This window comes from Musa acuminata, chromosome BXJ3-5 (genome assembly GCF_036884655.1).
Source record: "Musa acuminata AAA Group cultivar baxijiao chromosome BXJ3-5, Cavendish_Baxijiao_AAA, whole genome shotgun sequence".
NCBI lineage: Eukaryota > Viridiplantae > Streptophyta > Magnoliopsida > Zingiberales > Musaceae > Musa > Musa acuminata.
The window spans coordinates 36,261,850-36,279,436 of NC_088353.1; the positions used below are offsets into that span (position 1 = coordinate 36,261,850).

The following is a 17,587-nucleotide window of genomic DNA, read 5'->3' on the forward strand; positions in this document are numbered from 1 at the left end:
ATTCCAAGGTGCATGATCATGCCAGGAAGAAATTAATGCGAGCCACGGCGTCGCGCCACTCTATGCACAAGTACTTTGGCTATTGATGTAGCGAAGAAAGTTCAGCATCACCATCATCGTTTACGATGGATGGTAGATGGATGACCACTCTGACCTCCGATGAAGAATAGAACACACCCTGCTAACAACAATTCACAATGTCCAACAAGAATAATAGTCCTTTGGGCCAATTCCAAATAGCAGAAATATAATTCGTCCTTTATCCAAGTGGCGCCACATGGAGTAGATTGTTGATGCCGCAATGAAATAAATACAAGGCCCTAGTTTATAGTTTAGTTTACTACGAGATAAATAAAGGTTTCGACCGCCCACATTACTGTCATCATGTTGACGAACAAGAATCTAAGCTGTGCATTTATATTACACTGTTGGATAAATGATACACAAGAAGTTTACAAGGAGATGCAGTAGATTGAACCACAACCAGCAACTGACCTTCGCCACATCAGCAAGTTTTATATCCGGCAATTGGCCGCTGAGCACAAAGGCACAATGAAACCAATGAGGACGGTGCTATACAATCTAAAGGAAGAAACTTGGTGCACGATTTCTGTTTTATTTAGCTCACAGTAAATTTCATTTGTAAGTTTAATACACATACCTAAATAACATTCTTTTCAAGCCCATAAAATTATGAATTTCTAATCTTGGTTGAAATAACAAGAAAACAGATGAATTAGCTGACCTGCATGCTAAATAACAAGAAAAGAATTACTCACTACAGTACACAAACTGGTTGAAATCCAATGTTACTCTGCCTTGCTTGGTTGTATCAAAGGAGTTAAACAAATTACTGCAACAGAAAACAAATGAATTAGCTGACCTGCATGATATAAAATGCCACTCCACATGCTATAAACTTGTAGCAAAACCTCGTACTGATGGAGCACACACAAAAGAGTCCCATCTAATTAGAAAGAAGGACAGAGAGTACCACTAGACCCTGGAAGCTTTAACAGCTGACATTAGATGATGAGAGTTATTTTAGAAAAGAAGACATCAACATTAAAATTGAGAAACAGTTCTTTCAAATGAACCAGACTAACGAATAATAATCAATCATGCACATATCTAGGTTAACCTGCTCTCTCTAACAAATGATCATTTCTATTAAAAGCAGAATGAAACTCTATAGTCTCTTTGCAGTCTGCCAGATGCAATATTTTTATATGGTATATATTTTTCGCTTGTTTCGTAAGGCAGCATAGCAACATAGAATTGAGGATATTGTTTACTTCCACTTGGTTCTTGAGGTGGAACAGTATCAAAAAATGAATCATCAAATATATATATATAGTTGTGAAGGTTCAGGCTTCAAATGGCTTTTAACTTCAGATTCACCAATGGTAGTCTGTTCTTCAGAAATTTGTTTTGTATAGTAATACCTCTCCATTTCATTTTTTTGATTGTTTTGCACATTAGTACCTCAACCTACTAATGACTTCGAATTCAACCAACCACTCTCAGTTTTTCTTTTTTCTTTTTTTTTTTGCATTAGTTGTTCCAAAAGTACGTGATTCAAGTAATAACCTCACCCCCTGCCCCAAAAAGCCAATTTACGTTTTCTGCACATTGGTCTCTCAAATTCAGCTTTTAATAATTTTTTACTTATTAACTAGTTTCTCAAATATTTATTGTCTGTGTAGAAATCACTCAAAATTTTTTCTGGGAAATTAGTTGCTTAATATATACATTATTTATAGAAGTTATTTCATACTTACTGTATACATGACACTATAGTATCTTTTGTTTTTCTTGCCATCATTATCCATGTTAGCGTCTATGTTCCTCAATATATTTGCCCCCCCTAATATTGTAAATTTTCTTGTCGAATCTTATAGTTCCTCACATCCTTCATTGTGCATGTTAGTCCTTGGCACAGTAATATTCCTTAGTGTTAATTATGTTAATTCATCAATAAAAGAATACTATGATACCAGGTATACAAGTTCAACCCAGAAAAACAATCCATAAGCCAAACCATTTCAAGTTAACAACATAAATGTCTCCCACCATTTAGCTTTATTGATTCAACAACTTCAGTGCCATTAAATTTTCAATATTATTTTTATGTTACTTTATAGCATAAGTTCATTGTAGCTCCAATTTATCTTTCAAATTTGTTTCAAATGGAAGAAAACAGGCACAGAACTTGCAATTTGATTCATAGACAACACATGCATACAAAAAAACACGTTAAATATAATGCAATAACATTCCTTCAGCAAGATTCTTATACTCCAAATGGCTAATGTGAAACAACAACATTAACCATTTATGCTTGGAACTCAGATTTAAATAACATCTCTAGGTCTTAAAAATTGTCATATATATACATGTATATGTTATCATACATAATTTTTTGTTTGTAGTTGCCAGGATTTAACACATTTCAAATTTTGGACATCATATCTAGGTACAAATGTACTGTACATAACTAGTTCATGAGTTTTCCATTATGCAAGTTCAACATACATGGTAGTCAACTGGTTATCTCCATTATGACATTTAGCAAAGACAGGCAGTGAGCATATTGGAACTTTACATGCACCAAAACAGTTATATATATATATATATATATATATATATATATATATATATATATATATATATATATATATATATATATATATATATATATATATATATATATATATATATATATTTGTCAAATTAAATAAGTCATGCTATCATTAATATTCCAGAATTGATTCATAATTTGGTATACCAAATAAGCAGGACAAACTTTTTTTTGCTCAAGAAAAAACAACTTTACTAATGCTAAAAAGATTATCAAACTGCTTAAATTCATAACAGTTACAAGAGTATGCATACCGAGCTGACTGTACAAATATACAAAGCGAGATGAACTCATCCAACCTAACCATTCCCTTCTTGTTCTTATCAAAGCTCTGAAACAAATGATCAAGCAGAAAGTAATATAAAAAATATATATAGCAACAAAATATCAGCGACAAAATATCAACAACAAAATTTCACATCAGTGGCTCAAACTAGACATTATGCTCCTTAAGAACCTACACACCTAAGACTGTCTACAAATATTTGGTGTCAAAAAATATTAACTGAAAATCTCCTCAACCAAGCAGAGATGTTAAATAAAGCATGTTTTGTACACCACAGACTGTTAAAAAAGAAGTGAAAAAGTATTTGGTGTCAAAAAAATGTTAACTGAAAATATTCTCAACCATTCAAAGATGTTAAATAAAGCATGTTTTGTACCTCACAGACTGTTAAAAAAGAAGGTGAATCAAGGGAGAAGCCAAGTCTGACAAGTCCCTACAAGAATGTTTCAAACAAATGATAACAAACGAACAACAAAATATACATTGTTTCAAGGTGAAAACAACTCGAGAAATAAATGAAATATAATGCTTAAATAGCATGATGATGAAAGTGTAAATAACTGCAGAGAATGGTCATGAACAGTGTTAATCTTCACTCATTGCATTACTGATAATATGTAAGAGGTTTTGAGATTTGAAAATTTAATATTAAAACATAAAGTTTATTGGTCGCATATAACATCTTTATTGATCAATCACACTAAAACTATTTTCCAATCTGTTTCCTCCACGTAAATTCCAAAAGTAGGTATACCTTTGGCCATATGGAGAATAACATGATCAAGACTATCTTGTGAATGTAGCAGGGACTCATCATTGTATGCTTTATTTTTATTTTGATCCTGGTGTCCACTCTATTTTGTTAAACTTAAGCAAGAGAAACATGTCTAGTTGTTATTTAACCGAAAGCATGATGTAGCCTAGAGGATCTTTCTCAAAATAATATCTAGGAATAAAAACTAACAATACCGTAAATCCCAACTATTTGAATAAAAAATTTTCCTGCCATTGCGAACTGTCATGGTAATACAAAAAAATAAAATCTACGACTTGCAAGTTAACCCCAGCATTTACTAAGGTAACTGCTAATTGAAACTGAATTCAGGAAGTAATTAAATAACCACAATAGTACAACTTGGTAATGAGGTTGAAACGAAGTAGCAACTTAGTGATGAGGTCGAAACAATGGCCTTCAAACATGTCACTAAGGATATGGGATATAAATGTCTGTTATTTAATTGATGAGTAAAAGTGAAACAACAGAACTCATAAGTGACAACAAACACAATCCAAATTTTGTATCCTGAAACTTATTTAACCTTGAGTTCTGAAAACTATCAAGTCAAATAGCAGAGGATGCCTGTAACAATTTCAAACATAAACTATGAAATTATTAAGAAAAGTTTGTATACATGAACACAGAAGTAAGTTGCCTGATAGTCAAGACATTAGGAAAGAAGCTAAGTTACAACTCCACGATAAATCAACATAACTCAAGAAGGAAAAAAAGAAGATTTTCAAAAACTGATTACTATTTCCTGAGCAAAAAGAAAAGAAGCATACATGCCATAGATTCATAGAATGTTTTAAGACAACATTAGATGCATATAAAAAGAATGACACTCTGAATAGGAGATTCACAAGAACAAACCTCGTAAACATCATCAGGATTGAGATATCCACGGCCCCTATAAGTCCAAGCAAGAAAAGAAAAATAAGACGAGTAGTTGACCATGAAGTACGGATACAAAAAATAAAATAAAATAGTTATATTCTTTGTTTCATTAATCATAATTCAATCTTTAATACAAACAATAACATTTAAACCAAGGTTTGAAATATCGTACCGTACCAACGTTTCGACGTTCGCTCGGTACGACACGATACAGTATACCGAGCGGTATACAACTCAATATATATATATATATGATTTTTTATATATATAATATTTTTATAAAAGGCGACGTCGTCGAGGCGAAGCGACGTCGCCTTTAAAAAAAAAAAATTTAATATATATATATATATATATATATACCATCCGATAACAGAAGGTCCGTGTACCGATCACCTGACGGACCGGTACGGACGGTATTATTCGAAATTGCATACCTTGATTTAAACAGTCTTTATAATTGCATAACCATCCCTATGTGTTGGAAAATATGAAATATGAAGTGTCATTATCAATAAATGAGATAGTAAATTATAATATTCATGTGAAACAAATAGGAAGAGAGAAGGAGAGGGTGAGAAAAGAAGTTAGATATGGGAGGACAAAGAGCACTCTCTCTATTTCAAGAGATACTAAGAGCTAATAGCTCGAAACACAAAAGCTTGATAGGGTTTCAAAAACTAGAATGCTCCACCAATCTTACTTCCTTCCCCTTTTATAGATCCCTTGTACATTGAATCCCTCGACCACCTAATTAATGAATCATAATTTACTAAAAGTCAAGCATAAATTACAATACATATTAAATTCATGGTGCATTGTACTTTGGCGATTTTGAATTTTCATAATTATCTCAAGATATGAACCATTTTCCTCAAATTTGATTGGGTTAAGCTTGGAATTCATTGTCTTGGAACTTAGGAACTCACTATGCACTGCATCATCCTCCCCATGTGAGAAAGAACTCGTCCGTGAGTTGTCGTCATTATTTTCATAGTAAACTGATAAATCCTAAATGTTAAATGTGGAGTGAGTGCGAACGTTAGGAGGAAGTTCAATCTTATAAGCATTGTCATTAATTTTCTTGAGAACTCAGCAGGACCAATTTTCTTCTCTTTGAGTTTATTGTAAGTTCTTGCCGGAAAACATTCTTTTTTCAAGAAGACCCGAACAAAATCTCGTTCTTCAAAGATCTGCACACAACGATGCTTGTTGGCCTTTTTTTTGTAAACTTGATTGATAGCTTCAAGCTTCTTATTTACTTCTTCATAAATTTTTGTCATGATAATAGCAAAATCCTCTCCCTTTGAACTTGATAAAGGTGATTCAGATACCTTAACAAGATCAAGATCAAGGTTCGCCGTACCGTACCGTACCGAAGTTTTGACCCGGGCTCGGTACCGGTACGGTACGGTATACCGCTCGGTACACCCAGGTGTACCGAGCGGTACACTCACGTGTACCGAACACTGTACACTGCTATAGTGTTACTGTACACTACTACAGTGTCGGTACGGTACGGAGCGGTCCGCGTACCGCTGGCCTGTCGGACCGGTACGTACCGCCCGTACCGGGCGGTACAGTCCGGTACGGCAAACCTTGATCAAGATAATAAGGTGAAATACGACCATAAACAATCTAAAATGGACTCTTGCTCGTAGAATGGTAGAACGATTAACCATAGAGTTAGAAGCAAATTCAGCACGAGGTAGCATGAGATCCCATTGTTTTGGTCTTTTTGCAGCAAAGCATCGTAGCAGATTGCCCAAGGTTCTATTGGCAACCTCAGTTTATCCATTTGTTTGAAGATGATACGCACTACTATATAATAGGTTGGTGCCAAATTTCTTCTATAAACTTCTCCAAAAATGAGTAAGAAATTTAATATCTTTATGTGATGTGATAGATTTAAGAATTCCATGAAGTTTGACCACATCATTGAAATAAAGGTTAGCAATATAAGAAGCATCCATAGTCTTTTTGCAAGGAATAAAATGTGCCATTTTGAAAATTTGATCAACAACAACAAAAATAGAATTTGTACCTCTTTGAGTTTTCGATAGATCAATCACGAAATCCATACTAATGTCTTCCCAGGGAGCATTAGGAATTGGTAAAAAAGTATATGCACCAAGATTCTGAGTTTGCCCTTTTGAAGTTTGGCATATTTTGCATCTTTTCACATAATGTGTAACATCTTGGTAGATTGTAGGCCAAAAACATTTCACTTTGATGAGAAATACTATTTTATCTCTGCCAAAATGACCTTCTAATCCACTAAAGTGTAGTTCTTAGATAATATACTATTTTCGAGAACATTTAGAAATACAAAGTTGAATTCCACGAAAGAAAAAACATCTTCAATAACATAATCTTCATGATGACTCTTCATGCATAACTCTCATGTTTCTCAAAATCTTCATCATTAGTATTTCTTATTGCATTAAATCCTTTTAGTTGGGCACACATAGTATTAAGAAGTGTCTATCGCCGATAAAGTGCATATGCAACCTTCTTACATATTCCATTATTATGCTTTAAGACAAAAGTATACTCTTGTAAAAATGTCACGCATCTTGCGTGTCACCTATTGTGATTTGCTTGAGAATTTGTATGTTTAAGAGCCTCATGATCAAAATTTAAGATAGATTCTCTTTTAATTAAATAAGGTCTCTAATATTGTTGTGCTTGAACAATAGCATAAAATTCAATATCATAGGTTGAATAGTTCTTTCTTGTATTGTTAAGCTTTTCATTAAAGAATGCAACCGGATGCCCTTCTTGGCTAAGTACTCCACCCATACTCACATGAGAGGCATCACAATCAACTTCAAATATTTTAGAAAATCCAATAATGTAAGAACAGGAGCAATGGATAATTTCACCTTTAGTAGTTCAAAACTATTGTTTGCCTCCGGTGTCCATTGAAATACTTCTTTATTTATGCAATCAGTTAAAGGAGTTGCAATAGTACTGAAATTTTGAATAAATTGACGATAAAAGGATGCCAACCATGAAAACTCCAAACATCTTGTAGGGATGTTGGTGTTGGCAAAGTATGGATAGTTTTAGTCTTCTCAGAATCCACTTGGATACCTATAAGGGTTAAGATGAAGCCTAGAAAAGCTAGGCTAGAGGTCATGAAAGAGCACTTCTTAAGATTTACATATAGCTTTTTTACCTTCAAGGTTGATAGGATAGTTCTCAAATATTCAATATGATCAAGTTTATTGAGACTATAAATAATAATATCATCAAAGTAAACAACAACAAACTTCCCAGTATAAGAACATAAAATTTGATTCATTACCCGCATGAAGGTGCTCAGAACATTTGAAAGTCCAAATGACATAACTAGTCATTAATATAAACCTTCTCGAGTCTTGGATGCAATTTTCCATTCATTTCATGGTTTAATACGGATTTGTGATAACCACTTCGAAGATCAATTTTAGAAAAAAAATTATATCCTGGTTTAGCACCAGCAAGCATATCAAACATATCCCCCACACATGAAATAGAATATCTGTACTTGATGGTAATTCGATTGATAGCTCGACTGTCAACACACATCCGCCAAGTTCCATATTTCTTTAGAGTTAATAGAGCTAAAATGACGCATGGGCTTAAACTTTCCCCAATATAACCCTTGTGCAGTAGATCCATAACTTATTTCTTCAACTCTTCGTATTCTTTTGGAATCATCCAGTAATGAGATTTGTTTGGAATGATTGCTCCTAGCGTTAGATTGATTCGATGTTGAATGTCTTAAAGAGGAGGCAAACCACTAGGAAGTTCTTCAGATCAGATGTCTTTGAATTCCTCCAAAATTGCTTCTACTTTACCAAGAAATTCTATGGGCTGCATGAATTCTTTAGTACCTGACATAAATACAACTCCACTTTCTTCGCTTTTTCTTGTCAACTTATTTAAAGTAAGGAAGTTGTTTCCTTGCCTTTGGGTTAAAGGCTTAGGAGTAAATTCCGCTAGCTTTTGTTCCACGAGCAGAGTTAGCTTTAGTAGAGGAATGTAGAGGAACATTAGAATGCCTCTTTGCTCCATTTTTAGCAAGTTTTGCTTCAACTTTTAGCGCTAATTGATAAGCATCGGATAACTTCCATAGTCGTTACATCTCCACTTCATCTCGAATCATAACTCGTAGGCCATCGATAGATCTTGCAACAAGTTGTTCTTTTGTCTCTTAAGTGTTATTTCGGGTCATCAACTTGTAAAATTCTTCAGTGTAGTTGATGATGGTTTTGCTACCTTGCTGAAGATTGTTATATTGTGAAAAAAGAGTTTGAACATAATTAAATGGAAGAAAATTCTCACAAAGTCATGATTTCATCTTCTCCCAAGATGAAATCTTCATCTTCTCTTTCCGAAGGCACATCTCTTGCACCTTGTCCCACCAGATTGAAGCATAACCTTAAAGCCTATAGCAATTAATTTTACTTTTCGGTCTTCAGGTATCTCCTTGTAGTCAAAGAATTTTTCAACGATACTAAGCTAATCAAGAAACTCTTTAGGTTGAAGTCGACAAAGGAACTCCAGCAAGTCAACCCTGATGTTGTCATTTGCACGAAAAAACCTCTCCATGGATAAGTCTCCTACAACTTATTTAGATGTAAGGAGATTTATATCTTCGAATCCATCACTTGCATAACCATAGCTTAAGCCTCTACAGCCATGGGTTTCTTAATGTTTGAGGCACATGGTAAGCTCTTTAACTTATCAACTTAGTGCTTCAATTTTTGCATCCCTTTTATCTCTATTTGGTTGCATCATTCTTTTGCCGCATCGCCCTTTCTAGTTACCATAAGAATGAAGTACTCCAAGAGCGTAGCAAGGCTCTAATACCAAATGATGTGAAACAAATAAACGAGAGGAGAGAGTGAGAAATGAAGTGAGATATAGAAGGATAAAGAGAACTCTCTTCATTTCAAAAGATACTAAGAGCTAATAACTCAAAATACAAAAGTTTGATAAGGTTTCAAAAACTAGAATGCCCCACCAATCTTTCTTCTTTCCCCTTTTATAGATCCCTTATACATTGAATCCCTCAACCACCTAATTAATAAGTCATAATTTGCTATAAATCAAGCACAAATTACAATACATATTAAATTCATGATGCATTGTACTTTGATGGTTTTGAATTTTCATAATTATCTCAAGATACGAACCATTTTCTTGAAATTTGATAGGATTGAACTTGGAATATATTATCTTGGAACTTGGGAGCATTCAATGCTCATTATGCACTGCATCAAATGCCTAAAAACATAGAGTGTGAAATGATTTTTTTATTTTCCCTCTAAGTTTTCGACCTTGTTGTCTTGTACATGGAAGCTCTTTTACCTTCCAACACGGAAACATCTAAAACCCAAAAGAAATTTACTGGAACAAACCATTTAAGAGTTTTTCCATTATTGATAATTTGATTAAAGAACTGAATTTCAATTTTTGCACCTAAAACAGCTCAAAGAACATATGTGTAGGTTACCACAGTTCATCATACCTTATTGTACTTAAAACCATATTACTTATTCACCACAGTATAAAGAACCTCACAAGTACAGAAAAAAAGCTATAAACTTTTCTTCTAAAAAAGGCCAGTATTTTGCAGCAAATTAATGGACCCAATAAGAGATCTAGGAGAATCAAAGCAGCTTGCAATATTATTACAATGGGACTGAAAAAATTATAGTGTGGCCAGTTAAGGCTTTGCCAACCACAGTACTGAAAAGGGAACAGCATGTAGAAGGGTAAGTACAATACCTTTCAAGAACTGTGAATAAATTTTGGACCTACAAGAGATTTGAAACAATGCCAATCAACACAGAAGCACCAAAGCCAATAAAAATACTTTATGATGTTCCCAAATAATACACAAAAAGGTCATGAGGCATATTTGAGACACAATACATCTTCTGTTAGATATGCAGCCTAGACAAGATAATTTAACCCAAAATAACAATAAATTATGCTCACTTATTAGTAGTAAAGAAAATATTGAATAAATAGCAACATCAAGGTTTCTAATAATAGACCCAATTTTGATTCAATAAATGAAGATCCATTGAAGAAAAACTAGTGGATTTATTTTATTGTTGTTTATCATTTCATAATCAAAGGCTTAAAACTTTGATTTGATAATCTGTTGTCATGAACTAAGTTGGAGATTTTCACGAAAATTAATGAAACCATAGCACTCAAAATGTTCATTGAAGTACATGACATTCATTGTCAAGTCAAAACTACAAAAAAAATATATATTCACATTAATTGTAAAAGAAAACAATATGAAATGTAAAAAATGATAAGTTAGTAAAGCAGGAAACCAGAGGGCAAGCCTTGGTGCCAAAGTAGCTTAACTGCATCAAGTAACTATCCTCAAACCCCACGTTGGGGAGAGTGTGCATTGGACAAGTTCTTCTTTAGTAAAGCAAGAAAGAGGTAAACCACTCCAAAACAATTTTAATTAGTAAACAAAGCCAGTACACATGATTTTATATAAGTCATGATTTAGTAATCTAGCCCAATAACTCTACTGAAACACCCTGTTAGTTCAAGTTAGGCGAGTGGTAAACATCTGAGTTAGAAGTCCTTTCCTAAGGTTCATCAGAAACAGGAATGGTCTCCTTAGATGAGTCAAGCATGTCCTACAGTTCAGATCAAACCATGCCAATGTAGGGAAGCTAATAATTAGAATTAGAAAAAAAAATTGTTTTAACTATATTTTCCACAAGATACTGTCCCTCTTTGCCTAATGATGCTAAAAATCAGCAAAAGAGGTTCGATACATGTTACGATACATAGAAATAAAACGCATGAACAAAAACATAGGATTGCGGATATATAGCCTTATGTCCTGTCCAATTTCACGTCATAGAAATTCTACCATAAACTTTTTGTAAACTCAACTGATGGAAGAACTAACCTTGAGAAGAAATTTGTTAAGTGCAACAAACTCTGCGAAACAAACATCATGGATTCAATTAATGAAGGAACTTTTTCAAACATCAATATGCCATATCAACATTAAGTGAGCAAGACCAAGGAACTTATGGAACATCTTATCAACATTTGAATACAATAAAGAAATTCAGTAGTTTGTACAATTTAGCATACTCAAATATGCAACATCTTATCAACATATGAATATAAAAAATAAATTCAGTAGTTTGTGAAATTTAACATCCTCAAATTCTGAGTAGCCTTGTCAATTGATCAGATATGACCCGATTGAATACAAAATCTGACTCAGCATAACATGAATATGGATCTGACCCTATAACTGATCGATCCAATTCTCCAACCAATAATTAGGCCAGATATGATCAACATTAATCCGATTTGTTCGAAGGCAAGTTAAATATATAGTCTTACATATTTTTAAAATGTATACATCAAATAAGTATAGAATTTAATCTGATAGTGGTAAGCTATGGAGCAAAATTGCAAGGTAATGATTTGGGGGTAACAACAAATTGTAACATAACTCTGATTCTCATTAAGATCAACTATGGACATATTTTATTCTGATCCATAACAATCTGATTGTGACATATGCAATCATATTAGATTCATTACGATTCATATTGTACACCGATCAAACTCGATCCTGATTCTAAGAACCCAACAACCACCAAAAATCCTTTCTCACTCATGCACTACAAAGGGTCCTCATCTACATCCATGTAACTACAAAGTGTCCCTTTACAAGCCATATAAATTGTAAGTGAGACCATATCAGCATTGAAAACACAACTGACTTATGTGTCCTTAAAGATTTTGTGAATAAATTGATACTTAAATGACTAAGCATGATCCCAGAGTTGGTCACTGCAGTATCGAATTAGATGCTAAGCAGTAGAACATCTCATGGAACTAAACAAAATTCTACCCATGGAAATGACCAGTTTAATCAATTCAGAAAAAAAGGCAAAGGAAATTCTACTCGTGCATGGATCAAACCCACCTTCAAAGTTCATAGTCCCATTTCCATCGAAGTCGTACATTCTGCAAATCAAGAAACATCAATACCAAGTCCCAGCGAGGCACTAGAACCAAAGGGGACGAGATGAGGACCTGATCATCTGCTGAACGATGGAGAGGGAGAAGTCGAGGTTTCCGACGGAGAGTGCTCCCTGATCGGCGGTTCATCCAGGCTCAAGATTAGGGTACGAAAAAGAAGCGAAAAAGGAGGAGGCGATTGCGGGGAGAGAGCGCAGAGAGAGAAGACGGACCTGGAGCTGGAGGGCGGTGATGTTGCCGGAGCGGTTGGAATCGACTCGCTCGAACCACTCCCTGAGAACCGCAGCGTTCTCCATCCCGCTCCACGAGGACAAGAATACGGGAGAGAGTGGTGATGGGCCGATAGTTATAGGGGACGGTCCAATCTCCTTGGGTTCTTGCCTTGGGTGTCGATCCACGCGCGAATCCTAAAGAAATGTGATCGCGCGCTTATACGTCCCTGATGTTGGTCTTTGTGCGAATCATAAAGATGTGACGTTGCACGATTGTTAAAGCGTGGTGGACATACCCAGACAAACATGCAAGGTTGTTTTTGGGAAAAAAAGATTAAAGCTTTCCTTTTAGACAATAAATACGCAAGCTTATTTCTTTACCATCACAAATTATTTTAAGTTTAGGATGATTTCTCAAGAAAAGTTATCCTATTTTCATAATTCTCTAATAATGCAATCTTTTTTGTTTAATATCAGGAATACCTTTAGAACTATCGGGTGAACCGATCCAATCATAATATTTTATATTATATTATAGTATTATTACAAATAATATAATATAAAAATATTATAACAAAATATAAAAATATTATATTAGTATTATTGCAAATATTATAATATATTATATAAATATTATAATTAGACTCATTCGATAAATAGATAGGTCCTAGAAAAGAAAATTAAGAGAAAAGGAATAGGTGCTGACTATCAAATCAAGAATTTTCTAAATATTAAATAAGAAAGAACACTGCTAGAAATATATGAAAATGTGATAATTCTCAGGAAAAATCAAAAAAGAGATTTTTCTCAAAAATTCGATCTTAAATTTATAGTTCCAAAGCTTAACAATTAAAATTTCTTTATTTTTCCAAAGCTTAATGATTATAATTTCCTTTGTCCGAAGAAAAGGAGGAACATGAACATGAAAGAGAAGAGAAAAGAATAGAATAGCTCACTTTCGGTCTCATTGTTTGGATTGAAATGGAAAACAGTGTTAATTTTATTTATCCCAATATCTCCGGTTTTGGAGAAAGAAAAAATAAATTTAGAAAGAAAAGTTTGTCCTCTCTACTTCTCTATCAAAATATGTGTATGAGGAGAGAGAGAACCCATTTCTCTTAGAAGCGGGACGATGCAATCAATGGCCATTCATTAGCTCAGAACAAAGCAAACAAAAACTAATCATCCAAACAAACGAGCAACAAGAACTAAATTTCATCAGAAGCAACCTAAAATCACTTGGTCATTTGGTCATATTTCCTGCTAATTGTTGTTCGCAGTAAAATAGCAAGATGTGACTGTAAAGTCGAAGACATTTTACAAAAGCCAATTATCTTATTTTTCCATTCGGCAATGAAATCTTTGCACAGTCTCAACATCAAATGTAGAAAGCAGAACAAGCACTTAAAGTTATCAGCTGAACTGACTTCCCATAGTCAAAATAAGAGAAGAATTCATGGGATGAACTGACTTCCCACAGTTCGATTGCAGCTTCTGCAACTTCTGTTGCACCCAGCACTGGGTTCATCATGTAATCGGTCATGTTAAAGTTAGGATTCGCCAGCGGAGAATTAGCACTGGAGACCAGTGTTCGTCAAAAAGAGAGCTGGTGCTGATTTTGCTGTGTGTCCATATTTGAAGGTGCTGTACTTCCTGTGTACCCCAGTCAGCTTCCCCAGACCAGCCTTCTGGTGGAAATCCACCATTAGCTGAGTGCACTCGCTGAGACACGACCATCAATAAATGAAATAAACATGTTAGAACTGGAATCCAGGAGGAACACAAAGAGATCAATCAAATGAAGAACAAGGGACATAGACGGGAACTCACAGGAGTTGCTCCTCTGAATAGGCAGTGTGCATCTCGCTAGTTTTCGTCCAATACTTGAACCCTCTAAGAGAACACTGAGCAGTGTAGATTGCAGCAGCAGCCAACAGAGAAGGGCGGAACTTGAGCATTTTGTACTCGACCAGACAAAGCTCTATGATGAAGAATGACAGAAGCTCTAGCTGGATTTGCACAAGTGTGTCATCCATATGTTCAATACATGCATACATGTGTAAACACCCAAACAAAAGAAAGTCTTTACCTTTCTGTCAGAGTCGGCTGCCTTGAGAAACCTTCTCATAAAAACGTAAGGAGTTGGCACAGACATATTGAATTGCAATGTGTTGAGGATCAGCCTTTCCTGCTCGCAAAAGTTAAATAAAAAACAATTGTTCAGCTATTCCAGAGTTTTATTTATGGCAGCCAGCCTGCCATGACTACACAAGCATGAAAAAGACTATTACCATATCAAGTATTTCATCCCTCGTGTAAGCTCGGTCAGAGATGAGCACTAGATCCTCTACCACTGGGACAGAGACTTCCTCGTACTTGCAAGCAAGAAGCATAGCTGTAACTCCCACCAATTGAAGCTTCTTTCTTACCACAGTTTGTCTCGCTAAAAACCGATCTATGATATTTACAGTTAGAAAGAGAGTCTCCTCCATCAGCTCAAATTTGTAGTGCACCTGTGGAGGAAAGTTTCAGGAATAATCATGGAGTATATAAAATTAGTGACCAATGACATAATGATTCTTGAGGATATAGTATATATTCAATGTCATGTTTCACCTCTATAAGCCAGTCGATGAGAATAGCTCTCATTTTTTCATTGATGTCAAATTGGTGGGACATGTACTGGGGACTCGCACAACCTGTAACCTGTATAGGAATGCATTCATTGCATGTCAGGTAATGGCAATCATGTCAGCAAAAGAACTATGATTCGATTATTAGCTTTTTTCAAGTGAGACTGATTAGCGTTTAGAGTCTTAATCCCAGATCGATCAATGCATTATTTCAAATAAATCACTGCAAGTAACTTTCATATTACTGGGGGGTCAAAGTTCACCTCGGTTTGTCTATAGAAGTTGTATATCTCTTCTACATATTCAACCACTGCAAGTGGGTTATTTGAATCACAACTATCGATATCCGGAACAGTCTCAGCAACGATATCCTCCATTTCGACCTCCTTGAGATCGCAGTTATCCTACAACATTAATTGCAATTAAAATGGCTCATAAATGAAGTACATTTATAGCAATTGCATGAACTTAAAATTCTTCCCATCAAAAGACGCTAAGCAGTTTGGGACAGACCATTTCTTCCATCTCTTCTACCGTGGGCAACTCTATGTCGTCACTTAAGCTACAATTATCCACATCGATGGCAATAGAACTATCCAAAGCAGTTGAACTTGATACAGATGGTGGCAACATCTCGTGCTGGCTCTCGTTTCCCACTTGCTCATGCTGTCCCACAAACAAAATTAAGCATCTCTGTAGAGTAACAATAGTACATTTCTTGATCATTTAATCGCGCGAAATTACCTGGCGATAAGCTTGTGGTTTGCTTGCCAATGTAGCCGCAAATTTTCTAGGAAACGAACACATCAGCCGGTTAAAGCCAGACAAGGGAACATAAGAGGATGGGAAAGAAAAATTAACTCGGTCTCAGACCAACCTTGTCACTGGCCGTCGAGCCACGAACGATGGGTTCTTATCATCCAAATTACTCTTTCTGTGGAATCGAAAGAGTGCAAGAGAAATTAGATCGGAAGGAGAAAACAATCAGTCGAAGACAAGATCGATTTTTTATGCATTACTCTGTCAATCCCCTCTTGTTGATCGCACAAGGATACGGTGGCGCTCCCACCAAATTCCTTATATCCCTCAACGCTCTTCGATCGCCCATATCTGTGACGGCAAAAGGAAAAGGAGGAATTGAGTCATCTTCAGCTGAGATTTCGAATCCAAACATCAGAATCTTGAAGTGAATTCTAGCAAGAACCTCGGAGAGTCGCAGGTTTCATCATGCCCCGGCTGTTCTCGTCAACTCTGTCCATTTCCCTCACCTGGAAACCAAAAGAAACTACAAGATAAACCAAGAAACCAAGACAGCTCGAAGATTCACGGATCGATCCGCCAAGAACCAACAAAACCATCACCAAGAAACGAATGGGAACCTTCCAAATTCCCCTCCTCGCTGCGATCGACAGAGTAGAATCCGCGACTCCGAGGTCCCAGCCCTCAGCTCGCCGTGAGTTCCAATTGGGGGGCGAGGGCTTGAACCAAGCTGCGTCCCCCGTGGATCGGGCAGATCGATGCCGACCTAACGATCCCGCTCTCGACAACTCGCTCTCTCTCTCTCTCTCTCCTCGATGGGGTTTGGAAGAGAACAAAAAGGAGAGGGTCGAGGGGGAAAAGAAGGAACCTTTGGACGTGAAGAAGGGGGCGATGTCCGGATATGCTTCCCCCAGTGGCGATCAAAGCCAACGGCCGGTAGATCAAAGCCGTCGGATCACATCTGGACGGATAAACGCACTCGACCTTCCAACGGTTAGTTGCGTTTCGAATTCTCATGGGTTCGCACGCAACGGTTCGGCGTTTCCTTCTTTAATGGTTTTCCGTGAGGGGAATTCGGGGGTCCATCAGACGGCCGTGGCTCGGTGGTCCCATAGGGTAATCGATGTTTACCGTTCACTGACAGCCGTCCGATGCCCTGTCCCGGTCGTCCAAGGAGCGTGTCGGAAAGCTGCAGTTCAACTGTGCATATCAAATTGTTTCACGCATCCCAAAAAGAACAAAAATAATATTTTTAATTATCACAAATCCAAAAAAGATTCATTTCAGAATCAGATGAAACTGTTATTGTTGACTTAAATTCATCAAATAAATGAAACAAATTTT

The 17,587-nt window shown here is 35.8% G+C and overlaps 2 protein-coding genes across 2 annotated transcripts; both read right to left on the bottom strand.

Annotated features, from left to right (window-relative positions):
- Positions 1-237: 237 nt before the first annotated feature.
- Positions 238-13,004, bottom strand: LOC103985777 (uncharacterized). Its single transcript, XM_009403605.3, has 10 exons — positions 12,852-13,004; positions 12,694-12,752; positions 12,584-12,624; positions 11,543-11,574; positions 10,381-10,409; positions 4,579-4,615; positions 3,304-3,360; positions 2,896-2,972; positions 780-853; positions 238-535 (listed from the first exon to the last, which is right to left on the bottom strand). Exons 1-10 carry the CDS (start codon positions 12,933-12,935, stop codon positions 516-518), a joined length of 510 nt encoding a protein of 169 aa, XP_009401880.1. The 5' UTR covers positions 12,936-13,004; the 3' UTR covers positions 238-515.
- A 1,110-nt stretch (positions 13,005-14,114) lies between these two features.
- On the bottom strand, positions 14,115-17,117 carry LOC103985776 (G2/mitotic-specific cyclin-2). Its single transcript, XM_009403603.3, has 12 exons — positions 16,864-17,117; positions 16,689-16,752; positions 16,504-16,594; positions 16,362-16,418; positions 16,229-16,274; positions 15,998-16,150; positions 15,748-15,888; positions 15,468-15,557; positions 15,143-15,364; positions 14,941-15,039; positions 14,682-14,860; positions 14,115-14,573 (listed from the first exon to the last, which is right to left on the bottom strand). Exons 2-12 carry the CDS (start codon positions 16,741-16,743, stop codon positions 14,423-14,425), a joined length of 1,284 nt encoding a protein of 427 aa, XP_009401878.2. The 5' UTR covers positions 16,744-16,752; positions 16,864-17,117; the 3' UTR covers positions 14,115-14,422.
- Between the last annotated feature and the right edge of the window lie 470 nt (positions 17,118-17,587).